The sequence below is a fragment of the Vicugna pacos genome, chromosome 4, assembly GCF_048564905.1.
Source record: "Vicugna pacos chromosome 4, VicPac4, whole genome shotgun sequence".
Lineage (NCBI taxonomy): Eukaryota > Metazoa > Chordata > Mammalia > Artiodactyla > Camelidae > Vicugna > Vicugna pacos.
Genome location: NC_132990.1, coordinates 77,018,731 through 77,039,899, shown reverse-complemented (window position 1 = coordinate 77,039,899; position 21,169 = coordinate 77,018,731). Strand labels below are relative to the sequence as shown.

Sequence of the window (21,169 nt, the reverse complement as noted above, 5' to 3'; positions counted from 1 at the left end):
CTGCTTCCCTCACACCTCCCAGAGCCCCTGGCTACAGAAAGAGCATCTAAGAAATTGTCACTCACACCCCAGGGCAGGGAGGCCTGGAGCCTCCCACCCCATCACCCTGCACCCCCAACATGTCCCTGCCTGGGGACTTGATTCCTGCCCACAGTTTATGTGCGAGACTGTGGGGTCCAGGGCTCAGGAATTGGGCAGGTGGAGGACTTGGCTGCCTGGTCTCCCACCCCCTCGGCCCCCATGCAGCCCACATTTCAGCAGGAAGGTTGCATCGGGCTCTGGAATAAAGTCATGATGGGGGTGTGGGGCTCCTGCAGTGTCTCAGAATGTGCTGCATCACATTCTGAAAAGTTCTGTTCACAACTCAGTCTTCTCACCTCAACTCACTCTGTCACCTCGTCTTTAAGGGAAAACCCGCCCACAGCCTTGGCTTCCCACCAGCCCACCCTCACTCCCACTTTGAGCCTCTCCCAGAACCTGGTGCACCTTGGGCAGGTGGGAGAGCTTTGCCCGGGTTGCTCTGCGGGCTCAGTGGGGGGCCTGGCTCTCCTGGGCGGGCAGCAGGCATAGAGCTGGAGGTGCTGCCCGCCTGATGGCCCATCCCCACCAGCCCACGCTCAGGGCTATTGCTCAGGTGACGCAGGACCACACCCTCACCCCCAGCTGGCACTCACTTGGCCCGCATGAGGTCTTGGTCCTTGAGTGCGGAGCCCTGGAGGTAGATGACCCGCTGGGACCACAGGGGTATCTGCAGGACCCTGCGAACCTGGATGTCCATCTCAGTGGGACACAGGATGACAACGTAATAGTCCTGCAGGTAGGGCAGGGTCAGCCACCTAGCAAGCTCACCCCGCCCTCTGCCCACCCTGCTTTCCTAGTGTTTTCACACCTGTTGCTTCTTGAGATCCCCAGCCCTCTCTGTGATGGAGTAGCTCGCAGGAGGGAAACGCAGGACCCCACAAATCCATCCCCAGAGTGTGGGAGACCACCTGGGCTCCACCACACAGCCAGGGGAACCAAGATCCTGGGGAGGGGTGGGGCCGTGGGTGCGGCCTCACCTGCAGCCGGGGATGGGCATAGAACTCGTTCAGGAAGTCCATGAGCAGGTCGATCTTGAGGGAGCTGACGCACAGGATCACGTGCTTCTCCGTCTGGGCCCGGTGGCGGCTGTAGTTGCCTCCTGATTTCTGCCGCTCCATCCACAGGTAGACGAGCTCCTCAAACTGCAGGTAAGAGCAGGTGAGTGCCAGGTGGCCTGGGGCTCCAGGAGCTGCGACAGCACAGAGCAGGACAGACAGACGGCTGGGAGCACGTGCAGGGCAGGGAGGGCAGAGAGCAGAGCAGGATGGAGGAGGTGGGTGTGGGGCAAGGACGGAGCTGCGTCCCGACTATGTCTTGGAAGACTAGGTGTTTGCAGCACAGGTCACTCAGTGGGACGGGTGGATGCAGAGTGGACGTCCTGGCCAGTGTGTAGGACAGTGAGAGACACGCTGGTCCAGCTCCCAGCCCCTACGGGCCAAGGTGACCATCGTGGCTGCCAGTCTGCGGTCTGGACATCCAGATAACTATGAGGCCTTTGGTCTCCATCAGCACCTGAGACACATTGTGGAGAAACCTCGAAGTGTCTTAGGAAATTCTCGGCCACAGAATTAGGGACCCAGACTCCCAGCGTGGAAGGAACACCACTGTGGTTATGAGCCCACACCAAGGGTGTGCCGATTCAAGGCTGCTGTTTGGGGTGCCGTCCACTCAGGCCCACACTTCCTGGCCGTGAACTTTGGGTGTTGGGAGCCCTTTTTAAATAGGACATTGACAGATACATAAAAGTCAGCTGGAGGTGAGGGTGTGCGAGGGCTCCAGGCAGCTGTTCGGGGTGCTGACCCGCCCAGGGCCTCCCGCTGCAGTCTGACCTGTGAAGTTTCTCCCCATGAAAGTTCTCAGGTTTCCATCTCAAGCACTCAGGTCATTTATTCAACACAGTTTAAAATGAATGGCAGCAGTTACCACCACAGTGCTCATCTGCGCTGGGCAATGTGCTAGTAAGTAGGCCTTGCTGGGGGGCTGTTCTCTGGCCCAGAGGGAAGCAGGGAACAGAGGGTGTCGGCTGGGGCTAGGGGCTCTGAGCTGCAAGGTTGGGGTGGGGGCAGGGGCTGGGGGGCTGAGCTCAGGGGCAGCAGAGGACCCCCTGGGTGGACTGGCCCCTGTTATAGCCACAGTTAGGTGCCTCCCTCACCCCTGTCCCTCCACATCCCGAGTGTCTACCTTGGGGTCTGGCTTCCCCTAATCTGTCCTGATCCCTCCCCAGGCCTTTTCCTGCCCTCTGAAGGGTCAGGGGTGTCTGCAGCTGGCTGGCCCCCTCTCCAGGCCTCCACCTTTCATACATAAACACAGGTGGGGTCTCTTTCCCGCAGTGTGACTCAGCTGTCAGACTGGCCTTGCTGACAGGTGACATGTGGTCCTGACAGCTACGCCAGCTGAGGACTCCTGACACCCAGCCCGCGGAAGACTGGCAGCTCTTCCGGCTCCACACTCTGCACAGGTCCTGGGAGAGCCGGCCTGCGGCACCTGGAGACCACCTCTCCACGTCTGAGAACGCTGTCCTCATCCGCTGTCCTCATCCACAGTCCTGACGGCCGCAGGCCTCACTACTTACTAGACCCCCAGTGGGCCCCTGGCAGGCACCACCACTCCGTGTAGTGTTGTTCCCTGCCTCTTGGGATCTTGGCCCCATGGCCCCTCCAGTGAGCATCACCCCTCCTCTGCTTTCACACCCCTGTCTGGAGGAGGGACGCCTCCTGCTGGGTGGGGCTCACCTGCAGTGGGAGGACCACAAGGGCCACACAGATCATGACAACCACCAGCAGCTGGGATGGCCAAATCTTGGGGGTCACGTCTCCGTAGCCCACGGTGGAGAAGGTGACGATGCAGAAGTAGAAGGAAGTCAGGAGTGACAGGTTGTCGCCCGCACGCTCCAGGTGCTGGATGCCACAGGTCCTAGGGGCCGGGTGACAGGAGCTGCGTGGTGCCTCAGATACCCTGAGCTCCTGAGGCGAAGTGCTGCCTGCCTGCTGTACCTCGTCACCCAGAGCCCAAGGGTTGCCCCATCACTGACATGGGCCCCCAGCTGGCCCTCAGCCCAGCTCACCGACTGGGACTCCCAGTGCTTCCAGACCCCAACCAGTGAGAGCCAGCACACCCAGCACCTCGGATCCCCCCAGACCTTCCTTTCCCACCCCCTGGCTCTTTTGAGGCCCCTAAAAAATTGACCCGGAGTGTGGACACAGAGCTGTGTGGGTTCAGCCTGGGCCTGGGGGGAGTGGTCAGTGGGGGTGGGCATGGCTGCCCAGCCTGTGGGCCCCTATGTGCCACCCCACCTCAGAGCCTCATCCTCACCTGGGAGGACAGACAGGGCATGGGGCACACTCAGCCCCCTGCCAGCTGGGGCTGAGCTGGACAATCCTTCCCATGCCCATGGCCTCATGTCCCTGTCCCCAGACTGAAAGGCGCTGATGGTGGACTGTGGTGTGTGGGACCCTCCCCTTGGGATGACAGATGGACACGGTGTCTGCTGGGAGGGAGCAGGCTGAATCACCCTGGAGCTTTCTACCCCGAGGACACCCCATCAGCTCGTTGAGGTCTGTGTGTGTTGGGGGGGGAGGAAGGAGACACGTGACCCTCCTTCCCTCCTGGGCCCCAGTGCCCGCCCGCATCCTAGTCTGGGGCACAAGCAGGCCTGGGGCGTGGGCCTTGCTCAGCAGGGGTGGGGCTGTGGTGGGGGTGGGGCTCTCAGCTCCAGGGGCCCCACCTCTCACCCAGGCTGCTCCCAGACCTTATTCTCAGCTGGACCTTAAGTAAAGGGTCCCCATCTGGCCAGGGTTTGAGGCCAGTTCCCTCCTCCAAGCTGCCTCCTGAGGGACCGTCCAGGAAGCCAGACCTGGGGCTTCTCAGCACCAGAGGAGCTGGACATGGGACGCTCTGGCCAGGGAACATAGGCTCTGAGCTGACTTGAGGTCCTGGGTCACTGCCTGGCTGCCACCCGCCACCTGGAGGCCTTCCTGGCCTTCTGGACACAAGGACCTGGCTCTGCCCAGGGAATGGGGTGCCCTGCCACGTGGTGGGACCTCTGGGTGTGCGGGGGCCTCTTGGCAGCACACTCACCCCGTGAAGACCAGGCACAGCAGGGTGCAGAAGAGGATGAGGACCTGGTTGAACATGGCTGACTGGGTGCGCAGGATGGCGCGGTGGAAGTCGTTCTGTGGGGGTGCCGTCAGCAGCAGAGCCCGGACCCGGATGGAGCCCAGATACACGAGAGAGAATGGAGGGACGTTGAGGGCCCGGCCCCTGGGTACAGCAGGTGGACTCAACCTCAGCTCTCACTCAGGACCCTGAGAGGCTTCCACCATGGGGTGGGGGGTGACCAGAGGCTGTGACCTCAGCACCGTCTCCTCACTTCACAGTTAGGAGGGAGGGAGAGCAATGGGGCCTAGGCTTGGGGTGGCGCCCTGGGAGGAAATGGTGCTGCCTGCTGCCATGGGCCTTGCTCAGACCTCAGCACGGGGACCTGCCTGTGGCCCTGGGTCACGTGGTCCTCGTTGTGTGGCCTGAGTTTGTGTGTAGCCCTGGGTCACGTGGCCCCATTGGCTGTCACTTGTAAGTCTCCCTGCTCTTTCCCCCAGCCAAGGTTCTGGGGTCAGGAACAGCCCATGGTGACCCCCTCGGACATCAGGGCTGGGGCTCCAGCTGGTCGGGAAGGAGACATGAGGGCATCTTAGTAATGCAGACCGTGCGTGTCTGCCCAGGAGCGTGGGAAGCTGGCCAGCTCTCTGCCAGGCCAGGGCCAGGGCCAGGGCCAAGCTGCTGCCCAGGGTCCTGGGGTGCCCACCCCCCTGTACGGAGCTGCCTGGCCCCCGGCTTACGATCATGTTTTCCAGGGCGTGTTTGGCCAGCCAGCAGTTGAGAAACACGGGGATGAACAAATTCCGCAGTGGGGCCCAGAATATCTGCAGAGGAGATGGGTCAGGGGGCTGGGGGCCCAGCAGCCCCCCGCTCAGCCGGCGGCTCACCCACCGTGATGATGAAGGGCAGTGTGTTGATCATCTCCAGGATGAAGGACACGCGGAAGATCTGCTCCCAGATGTTGCCCTGGGGAGCCAAGGGGGCCTTCAGGTGAGGTGGGGAGGGGGCACAGGAGTGGGGCGGGGGCTGAGGAGAAAGACAAACCAAGCAGGAGGTCAGGGAAGGGGGTAGGGGAGGGGGTCCGGGGCAAGGCCAGGCCTTGGGGGCACTCACTTTGTAGCTGAGGTAAATGAGGAGCATGGTCTCCAGAAAGCTGATTATGGCCACGATGACCTGGGGTGGGGTGGGTCAGGAGCCTTTGAGCGGGGCTGGCGGAGGCAGGGCCCACCCCGAGCCACACCCACCCCACCCACTCACCTGAATGGCCCACAGAGGCATCTTTCTCTCCACCCACAGGATGGGGGCCCTGGGGAGAGAGGGAGGTGAACCCCGGGCTGGGAGACCCCAGCCGCCGGGGTCTCCAGCCAGACAGAGGGCACCAGCCTTGCCCTCAGAGGGGACGAGAACAGGATGGAGGGGAGGTTCCCCGGAGGCCTCCAGGGAGATGCCTGTGAACTCAGGGCCTAAACTGCCTGCCCGGGGGCTGGGCTGCCGGCTCAGAGGCTCCAGCTGGCCTAGGTGCCACCCTTTCTTGCCCAGGCTCCTGGGGATGGGCTCCTACACGTGTCCCAGCATGGGAGGTGCTGACCAGCCACGCTCTCAGGTTTCCTGACCTCAATTCCTTGTCCATAACCTGGCAGGGCTATTGTGAGGGGAGCGACATGGGGAGGGGGTCTTCCTGCCCAGACGTAGCCTCTGGACAAAGGCTGGGTGAGAACAGAGGGATGGGGCCAGGCCAGCTCAGCGCTGAGCCTGCTTCCCCAGGCAGAGCCAGACCCCAGGTGTCCAAGGCCCTGACCCCCGAGGGCCCCCCTGAGGTGGGAGGGCCCCCTATCTGATGGGGGGTGTTGGGCCTATTGTGAGCACCTGCCACCCCACCCCTACTCCAAGCCAAAGCCCCAGAAAGAAGGGACTTCCAAGGGCCTGGTGTGCTGGGAAGGGCTGGCATGTCCCTTCTTCCTCAACCCTCTGTGTGTCCCAGAGATGGGCGACGGGCTGGAGTAGGAACAGCTGAGGAGCTGGAACCAGGGGTCAGGGCTCCAGCAAATTCGGTCTTGCTGCTGTGAAGGACCAGGTCTGCTCTGCAAGGTTGGGCTGGGGGTACCAGGGGAGGGTTGTGGGTGCAAGAATAAGGCCGAGGGGGTTGCTCTGGGTTTTGGGGACAAACGGTGAGAGACTGGAAGGGAGAAGGCCCTAACAGGGAGGTGGCCAAGCCCCTGGGACATGTCCTAACCTCTGGACCAGGCATCCTATCTCTCTGGGGTCACTTCCCACTGCCTGACAGGGGCACTTGCTCTCCTGGGCTAAAGTATCACGACATGGAGTCGCAGTGACTGACACTCTGGCAGGTCCTCCCGGCTTCTCTCCTCCCCACCCATCATCCGTGATGGGGCCTGGGCCAGGCCTGCTTGTGGCGACACTAGCTGTAACTCACAGATCGCTCCTGGGCCCTCAGGGTTCTCCGCAGGGCTGTGCCCCAGCGCTGCCCACTGCTCCACCAGGGCCTGGGGAATCTGGTTGACCATGTCCCCAGGGACCTCAAGAGGCTCACAGGCTGAGGCTGGGCATCTGACCTGGGGGCCAGGCAGTGCCAACCTCTGTCCACCGCACCCCACCCTCGGCCTCTGAGTGGGAGCTGGGCACTGAACTCACCAATTGATCTCGGAGGACGACTCATTGTAGGTGTAGTTCTGCTTGGGGCAGCCCCAGCTGTGGAGAGACTGAGCTGGCCCAACCGCAACCCCTCCCCCTCCCAGTACCACCCCTGAAGGGACCAGACCCCTCCCAGAGCTGCCACAGGCTCAGGGAGTGTGGGGGGCACCCTCTTCCCCTCCCAGGGCCCAGCCCACACATCTCAGGCATCTGTGTTCTAGCAGAGATGGGGTGGAGGGACCAGGCAGCCTGCTCCCACCCTGCAGACATGCCCGGAGGGTCTCTAATGAAGGAGGCCAGGCTTGATGAGGGTACAACCCTCTGAGGTGCGAGAGGCCAGCCAGAGGAAGCAGCTTGCCGGGTAGGGCTGGACACGGCACCACGGAGCACTCAGGGGCTCCTGAGCGCCACAGCTGCTGCACACAAGGCTGGACAGTGGGAGGGAGGCATGGAGAGAAAGCAGAGCTCCTACCCCCTGGGGTGACTCCAAGACCGAGTCACTCCTGAGGACCAGTCCCCTAAGCTACCTGGTACCTGTCACTGGGAAGGTGGCAAGGGTCTGATGGACACACTAGTTCTGCCCCAGATTATAACCAAAGCCAGTGTCGCTGATCAATGGGCCCTCACTCTCAGAGCCACATGGTGATGGGAGCTCCCTCCAGTTTTTCTCAACTGACTTGCTTCCTCCTCAGTCTTACTGAGGCTGTTGTTGCAAACTCACCGCCCATAGAAGGGGCTGGCCACCCTCCCAACCTCCATGCATCTATCTATGCACCTACCCATCCATCCATCTACTCACCCACTGTCCATCCGTGCACTGTCCATCCATCCACCATCCCTCCATCCATTCACTGATTTATCCAGCCTTCCATCCTCTGTCTATCCATTCATCCATTCATTTATCCATCATCTATCCAACCACCCACCCACCCACCCATCCATCCTACCCATGCCTCTACCAGCCCCCTCATCCATCCATTCGCTCTCCCATCTGTGCAATGAACACAGCAGACCTGGTCCCCATGGGGATGTGGAGCCAGATGACCCAGATGCCTCTGGGAGTGTGAGAAGGTGGGATGCACCCACAAAAGTCAGTATGAGAGTCAATTAGAGCCCCAGTTTTCCTTCTCAAACCACCATGGTGGGATCTGTCCGTCCTCCTGCACTCGGGATGAAGACAAGAGGTCCGTTCTCAGGAGAGAGTGAAAGAGTCTGGCCTGGGGAATCCATCTTGCTGCACTTGGGGGCAGGGGTGGGTAAGTACAAGCCTGCACAGCAAACTTTCACCCCTCTTCCTTCTCCCTCCATCTACAGGAGCCCAGTACCAGGCCTTCCCCTCTAGGGAAGATCTACTCTGAGGAGCTGGGCAGAAAGTGACCCCGGTCACCCAGAGGACGGTGGTGACCAGGCCGCACCCCCTGACCGCAGGGCTCGCAGCCTCTGAGTGCCCACCCTCACTGTGAGCCGTGCCAGGGTGGCCGGACTTCTGAGGAAGTCCCCTCAACAGAAGCCCAGGAGAGCAGAGACGGAGCAAGAGAGGAACACATAAGCAAGAAAAAGGGTTTCAGACAAGCTCCAGAGGCATGGAAGACAGTGCCGCCTACAGCAGGGACGGACACTCGGAGATGAAGAGTTCTTGGGAATTAGAAACCACAAGAGCAGAAGTGAAAATCTCAGCTAGAGAGCTGGAGAGAAGGCCAAAGAGAGCCGCCAGAAAGAACAAGAGGGAAACAGGAGGGAGAGAATCATTCCAGAATCCCACATCCAGGTATGAGGGAGGCCAAGGGGGGCTCTCGGAGCAGACGGGGGAGGCAACCTCCAAAGACCCAACTCTAGAGGAGCCCAGCCCGGCGTGGACCCAGCTCGGTGTCCGCGGGGACCAACGTGGTGAAGAGAAGGGGCCACGCAGGCGTCACAGAGACTCGCCAGACACAGGCACAGAGAGAAGGACCCCAGCTTCCAGGGAGGAAGGCTGGGCTCCCCACGAGGATCACGAGTGGAAACGGCCGGGCCACCTCGACCGCAGCAGGAAGACGCCGCAGCAGGAGCCCGTGCGCCCCACCCCGCCTCCAGCCGTGGGCCCAGGCAGCTGTTCCCAGGGCTTTGCCAGGAAGTCACATGGCCCGTGTTCTGGGTAAACGGGGAGGTGACGAAGAGGACACCAGGGGCCCGGGAGGCACAGTGGAACCAGGTGGAGCTCCAAGAAAGGGGCAGAGACCCTGCAGGGCTCACACCCACCCCACCCAGGGGCCTGGCGACACCCCCAACCCCCACCCAGCAGTAGCTGAGAGCCTCCCACACACCAGGGCTGGGGGGAGGGGGGCGGCATCCCAGACCCCCAAGGAGAGACCTGTCCAGGTCCGCACACAGCTGCAAACGCAGCCGCTGTCCCCAGACACTGACACCGTCTGCTCATGCGCAACTTTCCGGTCAGTGGGATCCTGCGGGCAGTGTGCTGGCCGCAGCTTTTTTGGGGACAGATGTCAGGTGGGGTCACGTGGGGGAAGGAAGGACTCCCCAAGGCCCCGGGCATGGACCCTCATGCAGACCCCGTGGGCCTCTGTAACAGCGGCAGGCCCAGCAGGAAGGCTCAGCCCTGGGCCGGGGTCACCCACCATCCGATCCCCAGGGCTGGGTCATCGAGCAGCACTCGGACGATGTAGAGCAGGCAGGTGAGCAGCTTCAGGGAGAAGTTGAACAGTCGGATCCTCAGGCCTGTGGGGGCGGGGACGGTGGTCAGGCCACACTCCCCCTCCCTACTGGGCCTCGGGCACCATGACTGGCCCTGCCAGCACTGACGGGGTGCTCTGCATTGAGGGGGTGCTGTTGGGCCAGACTCTGAAAGCTCCACCCCGTCCTAAGGCAGGACATCCTAAGGTGGGCATGCAGAGGATTCCCCGAGTTTCTGGCTCCCGGGGCAGACTGGAGGGGTTTGGGGAGCAACCGACAGACCAATGGACTAGGACCCATGGGAACCACTTCCGGGCCCCATCCTGCATCCCAGGTAGCCAAGCTCCTGCTGGGAAGGGTGGGGCGGGAGCCTGCACTGGGGGGGGCACATGCAGGGTCCTGGGAGGGGGCCGGGTCCCCACAGGCTCCCTCCAGCTCCCACCATGGAAGGTGGTGCGGAGCTGAGATGGGGGCACTCCCACCGCCCCTGTGCCCCACCCCCAACCGCTCACCGACACAGCCCCTCCTCTGCAAACACCCCCCCACCCCTGCAGGCCCCACTCACTGGATCTTTGGTTTTTGATGAAGAACAGCTTGAGCCGCTCCTTGAAGGTGTTCTCGTTGACGTAGAACTCCACCTGGACCCTGGGGGCCAGCACGGGCATGGGCTCTGGGTCAGCAGGGGCTCAAGCCCAAATTCCTGCACCAGGCTGCTCCTCCCCACTGCCCGAGCCAAGGTCAGTGCCTCCACCTCAGATGGGAGGCCCCGTGTCCGACATTCCCAGGCCCCCGGCAGACCTGCCCACCAGCTGACACCGTCTCAATGCCCCGGGCCCTGCAGAGGTGCACACTCATGGGCCCCCAGCCTCGCTGTCACCAGCAGCTGCCAGGATTAAATGTGGCCTGTGTGGCCCCTGGCCTGGGGCTCCAAGGCCATATCACCTGTATAGAATGTTCCAGAAGCTGGTGGGCAGGTGCTCTGTCTGGCATCCCCTGGTGGTTATGCCTGGGGGCTCATGCAGGCTGCAGGACAGTTGGGGCAGACGGCCAGCAGTGGGGCCCCTCCAGCCACTCCCCTCCCTTGAGCTCACTGCACCTGGACAATCCTCAGATGCTGGGAGCCCCTGTCTAGGCTCCCAGAACCCACAGAAGTTGCTGGAGCCCCATTGAATAGGGCAGCTAGAACAAGCTATCTGGCCACCCAGGGTCATGTGAGGCCTGCAGGCAACGGGCCTGCTGTGACCCACATGCTGGACGGGTGGGCGAGGGCTTAATGTTCCACCAGAATGAAAACACCAGTGTTGACAGCAGACTGGACAACGGATGACCCCGCAGCCAGGTTCCCAGGGCAGGAACGGTCGGCTCACACCACTTCCCTCGTGGAAGTGGGGCCCCCGGGGGCCGGGGCCCCCTTGTTCTGGGTTTGTACCTGCTGTCTCCCAAGCCTCTTACAGCCTCCATCACAGGCTGCATCTGCCCTCATCGGCGAGAGAGTCTTAGGAATCCCACGAGCAGCCCACGGGCATCACTGTGGCCAGGCTTCACCCCATGACCAGGCAGAGGCACCAGCAGCCCAGGGACTTGGGGTGAGGCTTTTGGCCAGAAAGGCCTGGTCCAGATGCCATGCCCTGTGCCCCACCTTACCCAAATGTCAGGTGGAGGCAGCCCGTGACCCTCAGGGATGTTGTCAGGGTGGGACGAGACCCCCCCCTAGGCGAGGCAGCTGCTTACCCACAGCTCCATACAATGGTCATGACATGGGAGGCAGAGGTGCTGAGCACCCTGAAGGCAGACTCCTGCTGCCCAGGGGAATCCTGGAGGGCTGCATGGAGGAGGTGGCTGTTGAGCAGAGGGGACGCAGGACAGTGGCCCACAGGCAGAGGTGAGGTGCCGGCTCTCGCAGGTCCCTGCTCCCCACCCCCACCTCCCTGTCATCTCCTCCCAGGGCAGGGGGCTCTGACACCCAGGTGGGTGGGCTGTACGCGTCCTCCTCCTCTGCCCAGACTCTGGCTCCCGTCAAAGCAGAAGTTAATGCCACTCTCACCTTGAAAGTTAAATGTGCTGCTCTGCTAGGGGATGGCTGCCCTAACACCCCCAAGAAGTGTTTAAAATACTCATCACTCCCCAAAGTCTGCTCGAGGTAAAGTACCTGATACAGACTTGATGTTTTGGCCTCAGCCATCTGGACCTACCCTGGGGCTGGGCCTGAGGGAGGGGCCTTGGGCAGAGCCCCAGCACCTCCCCGACCTGCCACTTGCTGGGGACCCAGCCCTGACGACAGTGGCCTCCACTAGTCTCAGGGCTCAAGAAAGGCCCGGGGGAGAAGATGCACAAAGCCAGTGGTCAGTGTACCCCACTGCACCCCAGCACACCCTACTGTCCTCCAGGACATTTGTGTACTCCACTGTGCTTCAACGTACCCCACGGTATACTGCACCCCAGCACACCCCACTGCACCCCAGAACACCCCAATACACCCCACTGTACCCTAGCAATCCATTGTACACTGCACCCCAGCATACCCCACTGTACACAGCACCCCAGCACAGCCCGCTGCATTGGAGCCCCAAGCTCTGTAGGTGCCACCTGGAGTGGGGTCGGGGAGCTCCCAAGGGTCCCTTCTCTCTGGAGGAGGGACTCAGACAAGCCCGGCTGGGCTGGGGCCGGATCAAGGGGCAGATGCCCCTCAGCAGCACCCACATGTCTAGAGGGACCACGTGGCCCAGAGCACCAGCTCACAAACATGCCCCCCCACCCTCTTGCCCCACACAGCGAAGCCTTAAGGAGGGGTCCTCACCTCTGGGCCCCTCCATTCCGGCAGCCCCACAGCACCCTCACTGAGCCAGCAAGGCCGTGCTCGGCCCATATGGCTGGTGGCTGAATCTCCTCCATCCTCCTCAGCCCCTGCACCCCGACACCTGCTGGTGCCCTCCCTGCCCCGGCTCCCGGCCCACGTGCCTCTCACAGTCGCACCTGGGCTCGTGGATCAGGACCACGGGCCTGACACTGGTCATGCCTCTGACATCCTCATTTCTAGATCCTAGACCCTCTCCAGCCCCCAGATGTGGAACCCCCATCACTCGTCAGCCTGCCCCCTCAGGCGGCTGTGGACGTCCCTCTGGACAGACCCCTGTGCCCCAGGCTCTCGCATGAGAGGAGAGGAAGAGTGGTGAGGGAAGATGCCCTGAGGCAGACCAACCCCGGGAGGTCCAGCCTGGCGCTGGGAACCCACGGAGCCCCCTCCACTTTTATTTTTCACGAGCTACGGTGCCTGCTCCTCCCACCACCACAAAAATCAATTCCAAGCTTCTCCTTTACCCTGCAGTACGGCTAAGGCTGCAGTGTAATTCGGCCCAGAGTGGTGCTGGGGAGGGTGCTGGCCCACCCGCTGACACTCTCCATGGGCTGGTCCTGGCTCAGCAAGCTCATGGGAGGAAGTGAGCCGGCCTGAGGTCAGGGACAGGCAGACTGGCTGACCAGGCAGTGACAGGAGCACACCCCACCCCCGCCATGGGTGTCCCAAGGGTGCCTGGCAGGGGGTGCTTAGACCATGGAGAAATTAAAATGGTCCTGTAGGCGTCTCAGGGTCCTTCCCTGTACAGTCCAGCTAAACAGTGCTTTTCAAAAGGGAGAAGTAAGTGAGGGGCGGGCCCTGGCACCCAGGGGCTCAGACAGTCCGGGAGCTCAGGGCTGGTCTTGCTCCGTGTGTCCGACTGTGGCCACACCTATCGCTCACGCCACCCGAAAAGGACGGCCCCATACCCCAAACCCCCGTGTGCATCTGCAGCGGGCCTGTGGCTGACGCCTACCATGCGCAGTGGGCAGAGGCCTGAACTTGGTGAGGACTGTGGTCTGTCCAGCTGTGGCTTGAGCCCCATGGTGGAGCTGGTGACCAAGCTCACAGGAAGATGCTCTGAGGAGCAGGGAGGAGCTGGGCAGGGGACTGGGGGCTGGGAGAGCTCCCATGGTGACAGGTCCTGAAGCCAGGTGTCAAGCTGCCTGCAAACACAGCTCAAGAGCCTCGGGCAAGGGCAGAAAAGAGGGTCCTCCTACTGGGGGTTCACTCACATTTCTTTACTTACTCCTTCGGCAAGATGCCCGCTGGGGAGGGCTGGACACTGCTGCCTGCTGCCTGCTGCCAGGGGTGCAGGAGGGCCTACAGCAGGGGTGACTCACCGGCATGTACTGGGCAGGCCTGGTCACCTGGCCCTGAGGCTTCAGGGAATCTGGGCCTCAGATGGCCCCTGGGGTGCCCCCTGGGGTCAGGCCATGAGCCACGAGGACTGGACAAGCCAAACCCACACCCTGTCCTGGGACAGTCCGCAGCCCTGGTCCCTCCTGTCCTTCTCAGAGCGAGCAGCTTTTGGGCTGGTGAGGACAGGGATTCAGGCCAGGTGGCTGGAGAGCCATCTCCCTGAGCCCTGCGCCTCAGAGGACTCCCGCCAGCCCTGTCCCTACATGCATGGTAAGGCAGACCACACCAGTCACCCAGGGGGTCAGAGGCACTGGGGCTCTGGGCTCTCCATTGGGCCTGGGTCTCCCGAGTTTTGGGGGTGCAGGGTCAGGTCCCAGCAGGTAGCTCTGCCCCATCCCCATGCAGCTTGTGTTAGAGCGAGCTCAGACCCGGTGTGCGGCCCGGGCCTGCTGCCTCCTTGTGACCAGAGTCTTGCCCACACTGGGGTGGACCTGAGGAGGTCCCCTTGTTCCAGCCAAGTGGCCTGAACCCCACCCACCCCACATCAGGATGGGACCTGCCAGGCGAGGGCAGGTGGAGGGCGGGGGCCGCAGCGTTCCCTGCTGACTGGCAGGCTCGGGGGGCGGGTCTTCCCGGGATTCCTGGCAGGCGGTGCTGGCAGATGGCCTGGGCTGGGAAGCTGCAAATGCAGGGCCGGACGGCCAGCCCTGGTGGGAGGGTGGCCAGACACCGGGCACACGGTTGCAGGCAGGCCCACCCGCCCAGCCATGACAGCCGTGCACTCACATGGGACCGCGGTCCGGCTGCCTCCTTCCCTTGTCTGCCACTGCTTGCGGGTGGCTCTGCAGCAGGTGCCTGGGAGCTCCACACAGGAGGCCACGGAGCCGTGGGCAAGAAGGAAAAGCAGAGCCCAGGCCCAACTACTGACCCCAAGGCCAGCTATTCTGAGAATGGGCAGAGCCTGTGACCAGCCCGGGGCCCCGGCAAGGGCAGACACGTGGCCCGCTCCGCTCCCCAAGCAGCGTCACGTCCCGGGGTGGGTGGGTAAGGAGCCGGCCAGGGTGGCAGGTGCCTGGGGCTGGTCTGGGTTTGGAGGCACAGAAGACTGGCAGGGGGGCCGCTGGGGAAGGTCATTGGGCTGGAGGAAGGGGCTGTTCTGCCCCCAGAACAGCCAGCCCTGAGCCTGCAGATTTGCCTATGGGTGTCAAAAAACATTCTGGCGGGGACATCCCTCTCACCCCGCCTGGACTCTCACCAGGGTGGCTCTGGTTCCACTTCCAAGGCAGGGTGGAAGGGGACGGGGCCTCAGGCTGGGCCACAGGACACCCGCCTTCCCAGGTTGTCTTGCAGTGGGCACCTGGGACACTGAGGAAAGGGAGGGTTCCAAGGGGCCGGCAGGGTGGGCAGCGGCCTCTCAGACCGACAGATGGGCCTGGCTGGTCCTCCCCAGTAGGGTAGCCCCGTCTGGGGCCCACTGCACACACATCCAAGAGGGTCTGGCACCTTGGCTGAGCCAGGGGTCCCGGGGAGCCTCCTTGGGCCTCCAAGGGCCTGGGGACATCTGCTGCACCAGTGACAACTCCACTCTGGGGCAGTGGAACTGCAGCCTCGGCCCCTCGGGTGGCTGTAACCTTCTGTTTCCTCCCACAGTCTCAGCCCCGCTCCTGGGGAGCCGCTGGGGCCTGGAGAGCCCTGTGACCGTGGAGGTGCCTTCCCAGTCACCCATTACCCAACAGGGGACCGGCTGGGATACTGCAGCCCAAGGTTGGTCCAGCCTCCAATTCCCAGGCTCCTGCTGGGGGGTAATGACACCGAGTCCCAGGTTGTACGTGGCAACGTGGAGGGCATCACGGGAAGTACCAAGTGGGCGTGGCTGTCGCCACCACTGATGCTGATTAATGGAATAACCCAGCCCCCCTTGGAGGCCGCACTGAACACCGTGGGTCTGAGCGGGCAAGGGGCTCTTTCCCAGGAATGCACTCGACATGGCTGCTGAGGTCCCCCAGCCTCAAAGCACTTTCAACTTGACCTAAATCTTAACTGATGCTGGTAAAGCCTGGTGGGGTTCACAGTGGTGCAGCCCAGCCAGCCGCCCAGGGGCCTGGACCTGCACTGGTGGCTGCGATGGGCAGAAGCCAGGGCCTCAGTGGGACCTAAAGGCCTGTTTCCACACAGGCACCACGGCAGGGGTCCCCATTCCCTCTCCAGGTATGTAGCCATCACTGCGGGACAAAGGGGGTACCCGCCTCTGGACACCCTCATTTCTGCCTCCCTGTCTCCTCCCCAGGGAACTGCACATCATCCTGTCCCAAGCCTCAGCCCCGCCCAAGGTCCGGCTGCAGGACAGGGGCTTCTGGGCAGAGTGGACTCTCCCACCAGGGCTGGCACGGGCCGAGCCGCCCTCCCCCAGGGTCTGCCAAGGGGCTGGAAGACACCTGTAAGCAAAGCACTTACTGAGACAGAGAGGAGTCCAGACTGAAATCTTCTACATGAAGCCTGGGGACAGAACGGAGCGGACACATCAACGTGGACAGCGGGGTGGACAGACAGATGGAGGGTCTGGACTCCCAGACCAGGCGTGGGCACAGGCACACAGAGGATCTGGGCAGGGTCCAAGGGCAGCAGAGGCGCGCCCACGTGCACACACCCCTGACCGGGCCTGGCCCCCTGGTGCCCAAGAAAGCAGCGCGGCGCATGTGGCAGTGCCAGCACATGCACCTCAACTCTGCCCAGGCCCGACCAGGAAACCACGCAGGACCCCGCCTGCAGCCCAGTGAACAGGTTAGGGCAGCAGGTGTGGCGAGTCCTCACCGCTCCTGCTCCACACTGAGCCTGCTGCAGGCCCTGGGTGACCCCGGTATCCAGGAAGTGGCACTGTCAGCCCCCGTGACATCCAGGAGGCTGATGGCAGTGAAGGATGGCCCCACACAGGGCCACCAGCTGGACATGATGCTCAGGGCTCCTTGTCTTCAAGCCTGCTGGCCTCCCCTTGACTCCCCTGCACTCTACAGGCCATGGCGCCCCCCACCCTGCTCCTCGGCTTCCTGGCAACAGAACAGGCCCATGCTGGGAGCTAACCCTTCTTAGGGATCCCCAGGGCACCCCCTCTACTGAGTCAGCAACACACACCTGCTGCCCTTTGGGTGGCCTGGCCTAGGGCTCTCCCAGACTGGCCGCAGCCCGCTGACACCAAGGTGGACGTAGCCTGTGCCTATGGGAGACTGGAGACTGGAGGCTGGGAGGGAGAGAGAGGCTGCTAGGAGCTGAGCTTCCTGGCTCCCAGGACTGGCCTGTGTTGGGGCTGGGTAGGGTGGGAGGTGCAGAGGGTCTGCTTTTTGCTGGTGATGCGCCCATCTAAGGCCAGCTCCTCTGCAGAGGACTTCAGGGGGCCTCTTTTTTTAATTTTTAAAGCAACCGTTTCCCAGAAGAGGAAACCAAGGTTCAGAGAGGACCACTGCCTTCCCAAGGCCACAGGCGGGGAGGAGGAAGCTGGCCTGCAGGGTGGGGTCATAGACACTTGCCTGCCTGCCTGCCTGTGTAGGACCCTCTGGGTGGGCAGGCTCCCCGCCAGGGCCCCCAGCCTAAAGTTCCTGGCAGGGCATGGTGGGGGCTGGGTGCCGAAGAGAGCAGGGGAAGCCTGGGCTTAAATGGGCCTGAGCCTGGGGTTGCTGGGAGCTTCTAGCCGATTCTACATATTCATCCGGTTCAGGTTCCCTCTGGCCTGGGCGCTGCCCCAGTGCTGAGTTGGGGCGACAGCTGCACTGGAGTGGCAGGAGCCTGGCAGGGCCATAGCCTGTCACAGCAGGAGAGTGGGTAAGGGGCGCTGGCGGGGGAGGACTAGGAGACAGGGAGAGCAGAGAGAGACCAGGTTCCTGGAGGGGAGGGGGCCGCATGAAGGTGTGGATCTGTGGGGGAAGAGGGGCCCCAGCATGGGGGGTTCTGGGCTCAGGGGTAGCAGGCCAGCAGAGTTAGGCCCGGGGTAAGGGGTGGGGCTCTGCCTGCAGCAGGTGAACTCAGACAGCCCTGAGGGGTTCTGAGAAGAACAGCAGGAGGGAGGGCCACACTGCAGCCTGCCAGAGGGTGAGACGTGGTGGGTACACGGTGGGCTCTGAGCACACGGGGAGGGTGAGGGCGGGTGTGCAGACTTGGACGCAGAGTTCCGGATTGGTCCTGGGCTGGCTGAGTTGCTGCTTCCCGCAGTCTTTGCTCCCCTGACCTCTCAGCCCCCATAATTCACAGAAGCCCCCAGGGCCCTGCATGCAGAGGTGGGCCCTGACCCTCCAGGCTGGTCCTTGCTGGGCAGCCAGGCTCAGAGGGGCCACCCCGAGTCAGGGCCCTGGGGGTACCAGCTGCCTCCAGGGGCCACTGCAGCCACCACCTGGGTCTCCTGCTGATTTCACCCCCCCCCCGCCCCGCTCCTGACTCCACCCCCCACCCCACCTCTGGGAGCTCCCTTCTCCTACCCACGCCCTCCCATCAGACCAGCTCTGAGCAAGTCCCTCCTTGGATGTCTGTTCCTGGTGAGAGTCCTGGATTGGTGAGCCCCGCTCCTAAACCTATGGGCTGGGGGGTGGAGGTGGAGAGGGAGGGAGTGCAGACAGCCCCATGGCCCAGCTTGCAGGCCTCACCTCCTGTTGGCATCCACTCCTCTGCCCAGGTCCTCCTGCTCCCCCCTTCCGGGGACCCTCTTCCTCTCTTTCTGCCCTCAGCCTCCCACTCCTCCCTCTGCCCCTGTGGCCCCACCCACACCCACACAATGGTCCCTACTCCCCAGCCTGGGCTCTGCCTCCTAGAGTTCTACCCTGGGCATGCTTCTAGGTCCCCCAAACTCAGCTGCCCACAGTGTGCCCCACACCCTGCCACGACTCCCCACAACTCTCAGACCCCAGGATTCTACCTGCTAGATCTTTTTTCAGCCTGCTCCGTGTCACCAGGGCCCCACCATGTCTTCCAGGCTACCCCTGCAAGTGCTCTCCAACAGTACACCAGTGAGCCCCTCACTTGGGGCAGAGTGGCTGAGTAACCAGGCCCTTCCCTCCAGCCCTGCCCTGTCCCTCCACCTCCTCCTTCCTTCCAGGTCAGTACACCTAGCTGGGACCTACCTGGAAGCCTCCTGCCTACACCATCCAGTGACTCTATCCCTACCAGCCTGGGGGTCCCGGGAAATGCCCGTATCCCCATGTTCTCTGCAAAAGAGTCCCCAGGAGCCAGCACACTGGCCTGCCCTGCTCTCCTGTGGGCCCCTGCCTGCCGCCCCTCCCGGCCCTGGGGGACAGTGCTGGGTCTTAGCACCCCAACCCCATCCTGGCTCTCGGAGCCCCTCCTGCTCACAACTATTGGGGCTCCAAGGCCAGGGCTGAAGCACCACCACCACCAGCAGGTCCCCAAACTGGAGCCCCAGTCCATGTAGGCAGCTTCGCCTTCCCTGGCCCTGACTGAAGGGCTCCTGATGAGGGCACATGGGAACAGCTCTGCCTCCAGGAGTCTCAACTGCGCCAGCAGGCCTGCGTGCCTGTCCACCACCCAGTGTGGGCATCGCTTACCACTCTGCGCAGCCCCAGGAAAAAGATCATGGTTGAGGGAGCCCCCAGGGAGAAGGCGGCAGGAGGCGGAGGCTGCACTGGGGCCCCTAGTTGGGTGTGAGCTGTGTGGTGGCACCCGTGAGCGGCAAGGCCACTCAGCCCTGGGGTTGCTGGGGGCGCAAACTCCTGACCCACCAGGAGAGTTCATTACATGGCCAGCCTCTCCTTCACTGGTTCTTTAGCTCAAAACCTCTTAAGTGATGATTCCCATCACCCCTGCCCCAGGTCTAACCACCCCTCCCCTCACTCACCACCCCATGCTGGAGGGGCAGACAGAGAAGGAGGGGCAGACCCCTGAGATATGAGCCCAGGCAGGGGCTGGGGGGAGGAGAGATGAACACTGGCTCACAGCATCCAGGAGATGGGGGCGTGGTGCTTGGGCGGAGGTGAGTTGCTCTGGGCAGGGTGTCGGGAGCAAGCACCTTCCTGTGGCTCAGTCCCTTGGGGGCAGTAGAGATTCCTCCCCCTGCCTCGCTACCTCCCCAGCAATAATGAGGCCTTCACGGGACTCTGGGCCACCCTGGAGAGGGCTGAGGCCTCATGGCCCTGTGAGCCCTGACCCTGCTGGCTCCCAAAGGTGGCCAAGCATGTAGAACGGGGTAGCTGCAGGAGCCATGGCCGCCAGCTCCCTTAGGCAGGGGGCACCTACCTCCCTGTTCTGGTGTTGCTGAAATCTCCATCAGACTTGAAGTCTTAAGGAACAAACCCTGAAACCCTGCAAGTTCTCCTCTGCTCAGGAACCTGCCATGGCTCCCTACTGCTCCCATCCAGAGCAAACTCCACATCTAATGCTTGAGGGGAAAGAGGCGGCTGCAGACCCCCATGCTGCTAGGCCCACTGTGCAGCTGCAGACAGCCCCCTTTCCTCTACTTTGCAGAAGGAGGCTGATTAGGACCCTGCACCTCAGGTGCTGCACGGGGACTGAGTGACGCTGCCCCATGCAGAGTCAGCACAGGACTGGGGATGGCACAGGTGGGTGTGTGGGGGGGGACTTCCTGGAGGAGGTGGCCCTGCCACCACAGCTCCCATGCTGCACTGTGGGCTCAGATGCAGCCTGGGCAGAACCTGCCATCCCTGTGTCCCTGCAGGAACAGGGACAGAAGGGAGCCAATTCTTTGCAAGGGCAGGCTGGCTGTAACCAGAGGCTCTGGACTCACTGGCCCCCATAGCGTCCAGGAAGAGAATGGGGAGGAGAGGTATCTGGTCCCCAGGGCCCAGCCAGCACTTGCCTCCTCCCTGCCCAGGGGCTGCCCATGAGCTGCTTGAACCCACCAGGAGTGTCTGTTAGAGGCACTTAACCTCCAGCCTTAGCAGTCTCCTCCAGCAAATGGGAATGACCATCAGGCAGCTGCCCCTCACTGCCCTGTCGAGGAGCAGGAAATGGGATGCCAGAACAGGGAGGGGCCTGGATGGCCTGTGGGCAGCAGGGAGGGGCAGGAGGAGGCCCCCCAGGCATCCTTGTCCTACCATCTGCCAGGCTGAGTCCCTGCCAATTCCTTGCCCCGACCCTGAAGAGGCATGGCACCCCCTTCCAGGCTTTGGCCCTGCCCACCTCCCCGTGCTCCCCCTGAAGGGCCAGCGCCCCAGGAAGCCCTCACTCTCCTTGCCCGGCCAAGTCTGCACCTCTCTCTACCAGGCACAGGTTTCCTGCCCACGATGTGTGCCCACATCAGAGTGGGTCTGATTCATCTCCGTTTCCCCCGCAGCATCTAGAAGGGCTCCTGGCACAGGGAAGGTGCTGGCTAAGTATCAGCGCTGCAGACATTGAGCCTCAGTGTCCTCATCCATGAAATGGGGGTGTTGCGCTGCATCCATGGTCAAGGAGGGGTTGGAGAGGGGTCAGCCCTGCCCCTGCCTGGCCAGGGAACCAGCCTCCTGCACCCCGGCTGTCACT

The 21,169-nt window shown here is 62.8% G+C and overlaps 1 protein-coding gene across 1 annotated transcript in view; it reads right to left on the bottom strand.

Annotated features, from left to right (window-relative positions):
- KCNT1 (potassium sodium-activated channel subfamily T member 1) overlaps positions 1 to 21,169 on the bottom strand; it is a 62,666-nt gene that overhangs the window by 16,273 nt on the left and 25,224 nt on the right. The window contains exons 3-13 of the mRNA XM_072960403.1: positions 10,064 to 10,143; positions 9,444 to 9,543; positions 6,829 to 6,885; positions 5,434 to 5,482; positions 5,290 to 5,349; positions 5,068 to 5,142; positions 4,917 to 5,000; positions 4,159 to 4,253; positions 2,814 to 2,994; positions 1,059 to 1,223; positions 675 to 811 (exon numbers count right to left, since the gene is read on the bottom strand). Coding sequence (XP_072816504.1) covers positions 675 to 811; positions 1,059 to 1,223; positions 2,814 to 2,994; positions 4,159 to 4,253; positions 4,917 to 5,000; positions 5,068 to 5,142; positions 5,290 to 5,349; positions 5,434 to 5,482; positions 6,829 to 6,885; positions 9,444 to 9,543; positions 10,064 to 10,143 — 1,083 coding nt within the window. The remainder of the gene's footprint in view (positions 1 to 674; positions 812 to 1,058; positions 1,224 to 2,813; positions 2,995 to 4,158; positions 4,254 to 4,916; positions 5,001 to 5,067; positions 5,143 to 5,289; positions 5,350 to 5,433; positions 5,483 to 6,828; positions 6,886 to 9,443; positions 9,544 to 10,063; positions 10,144 to 21,169) is intronic.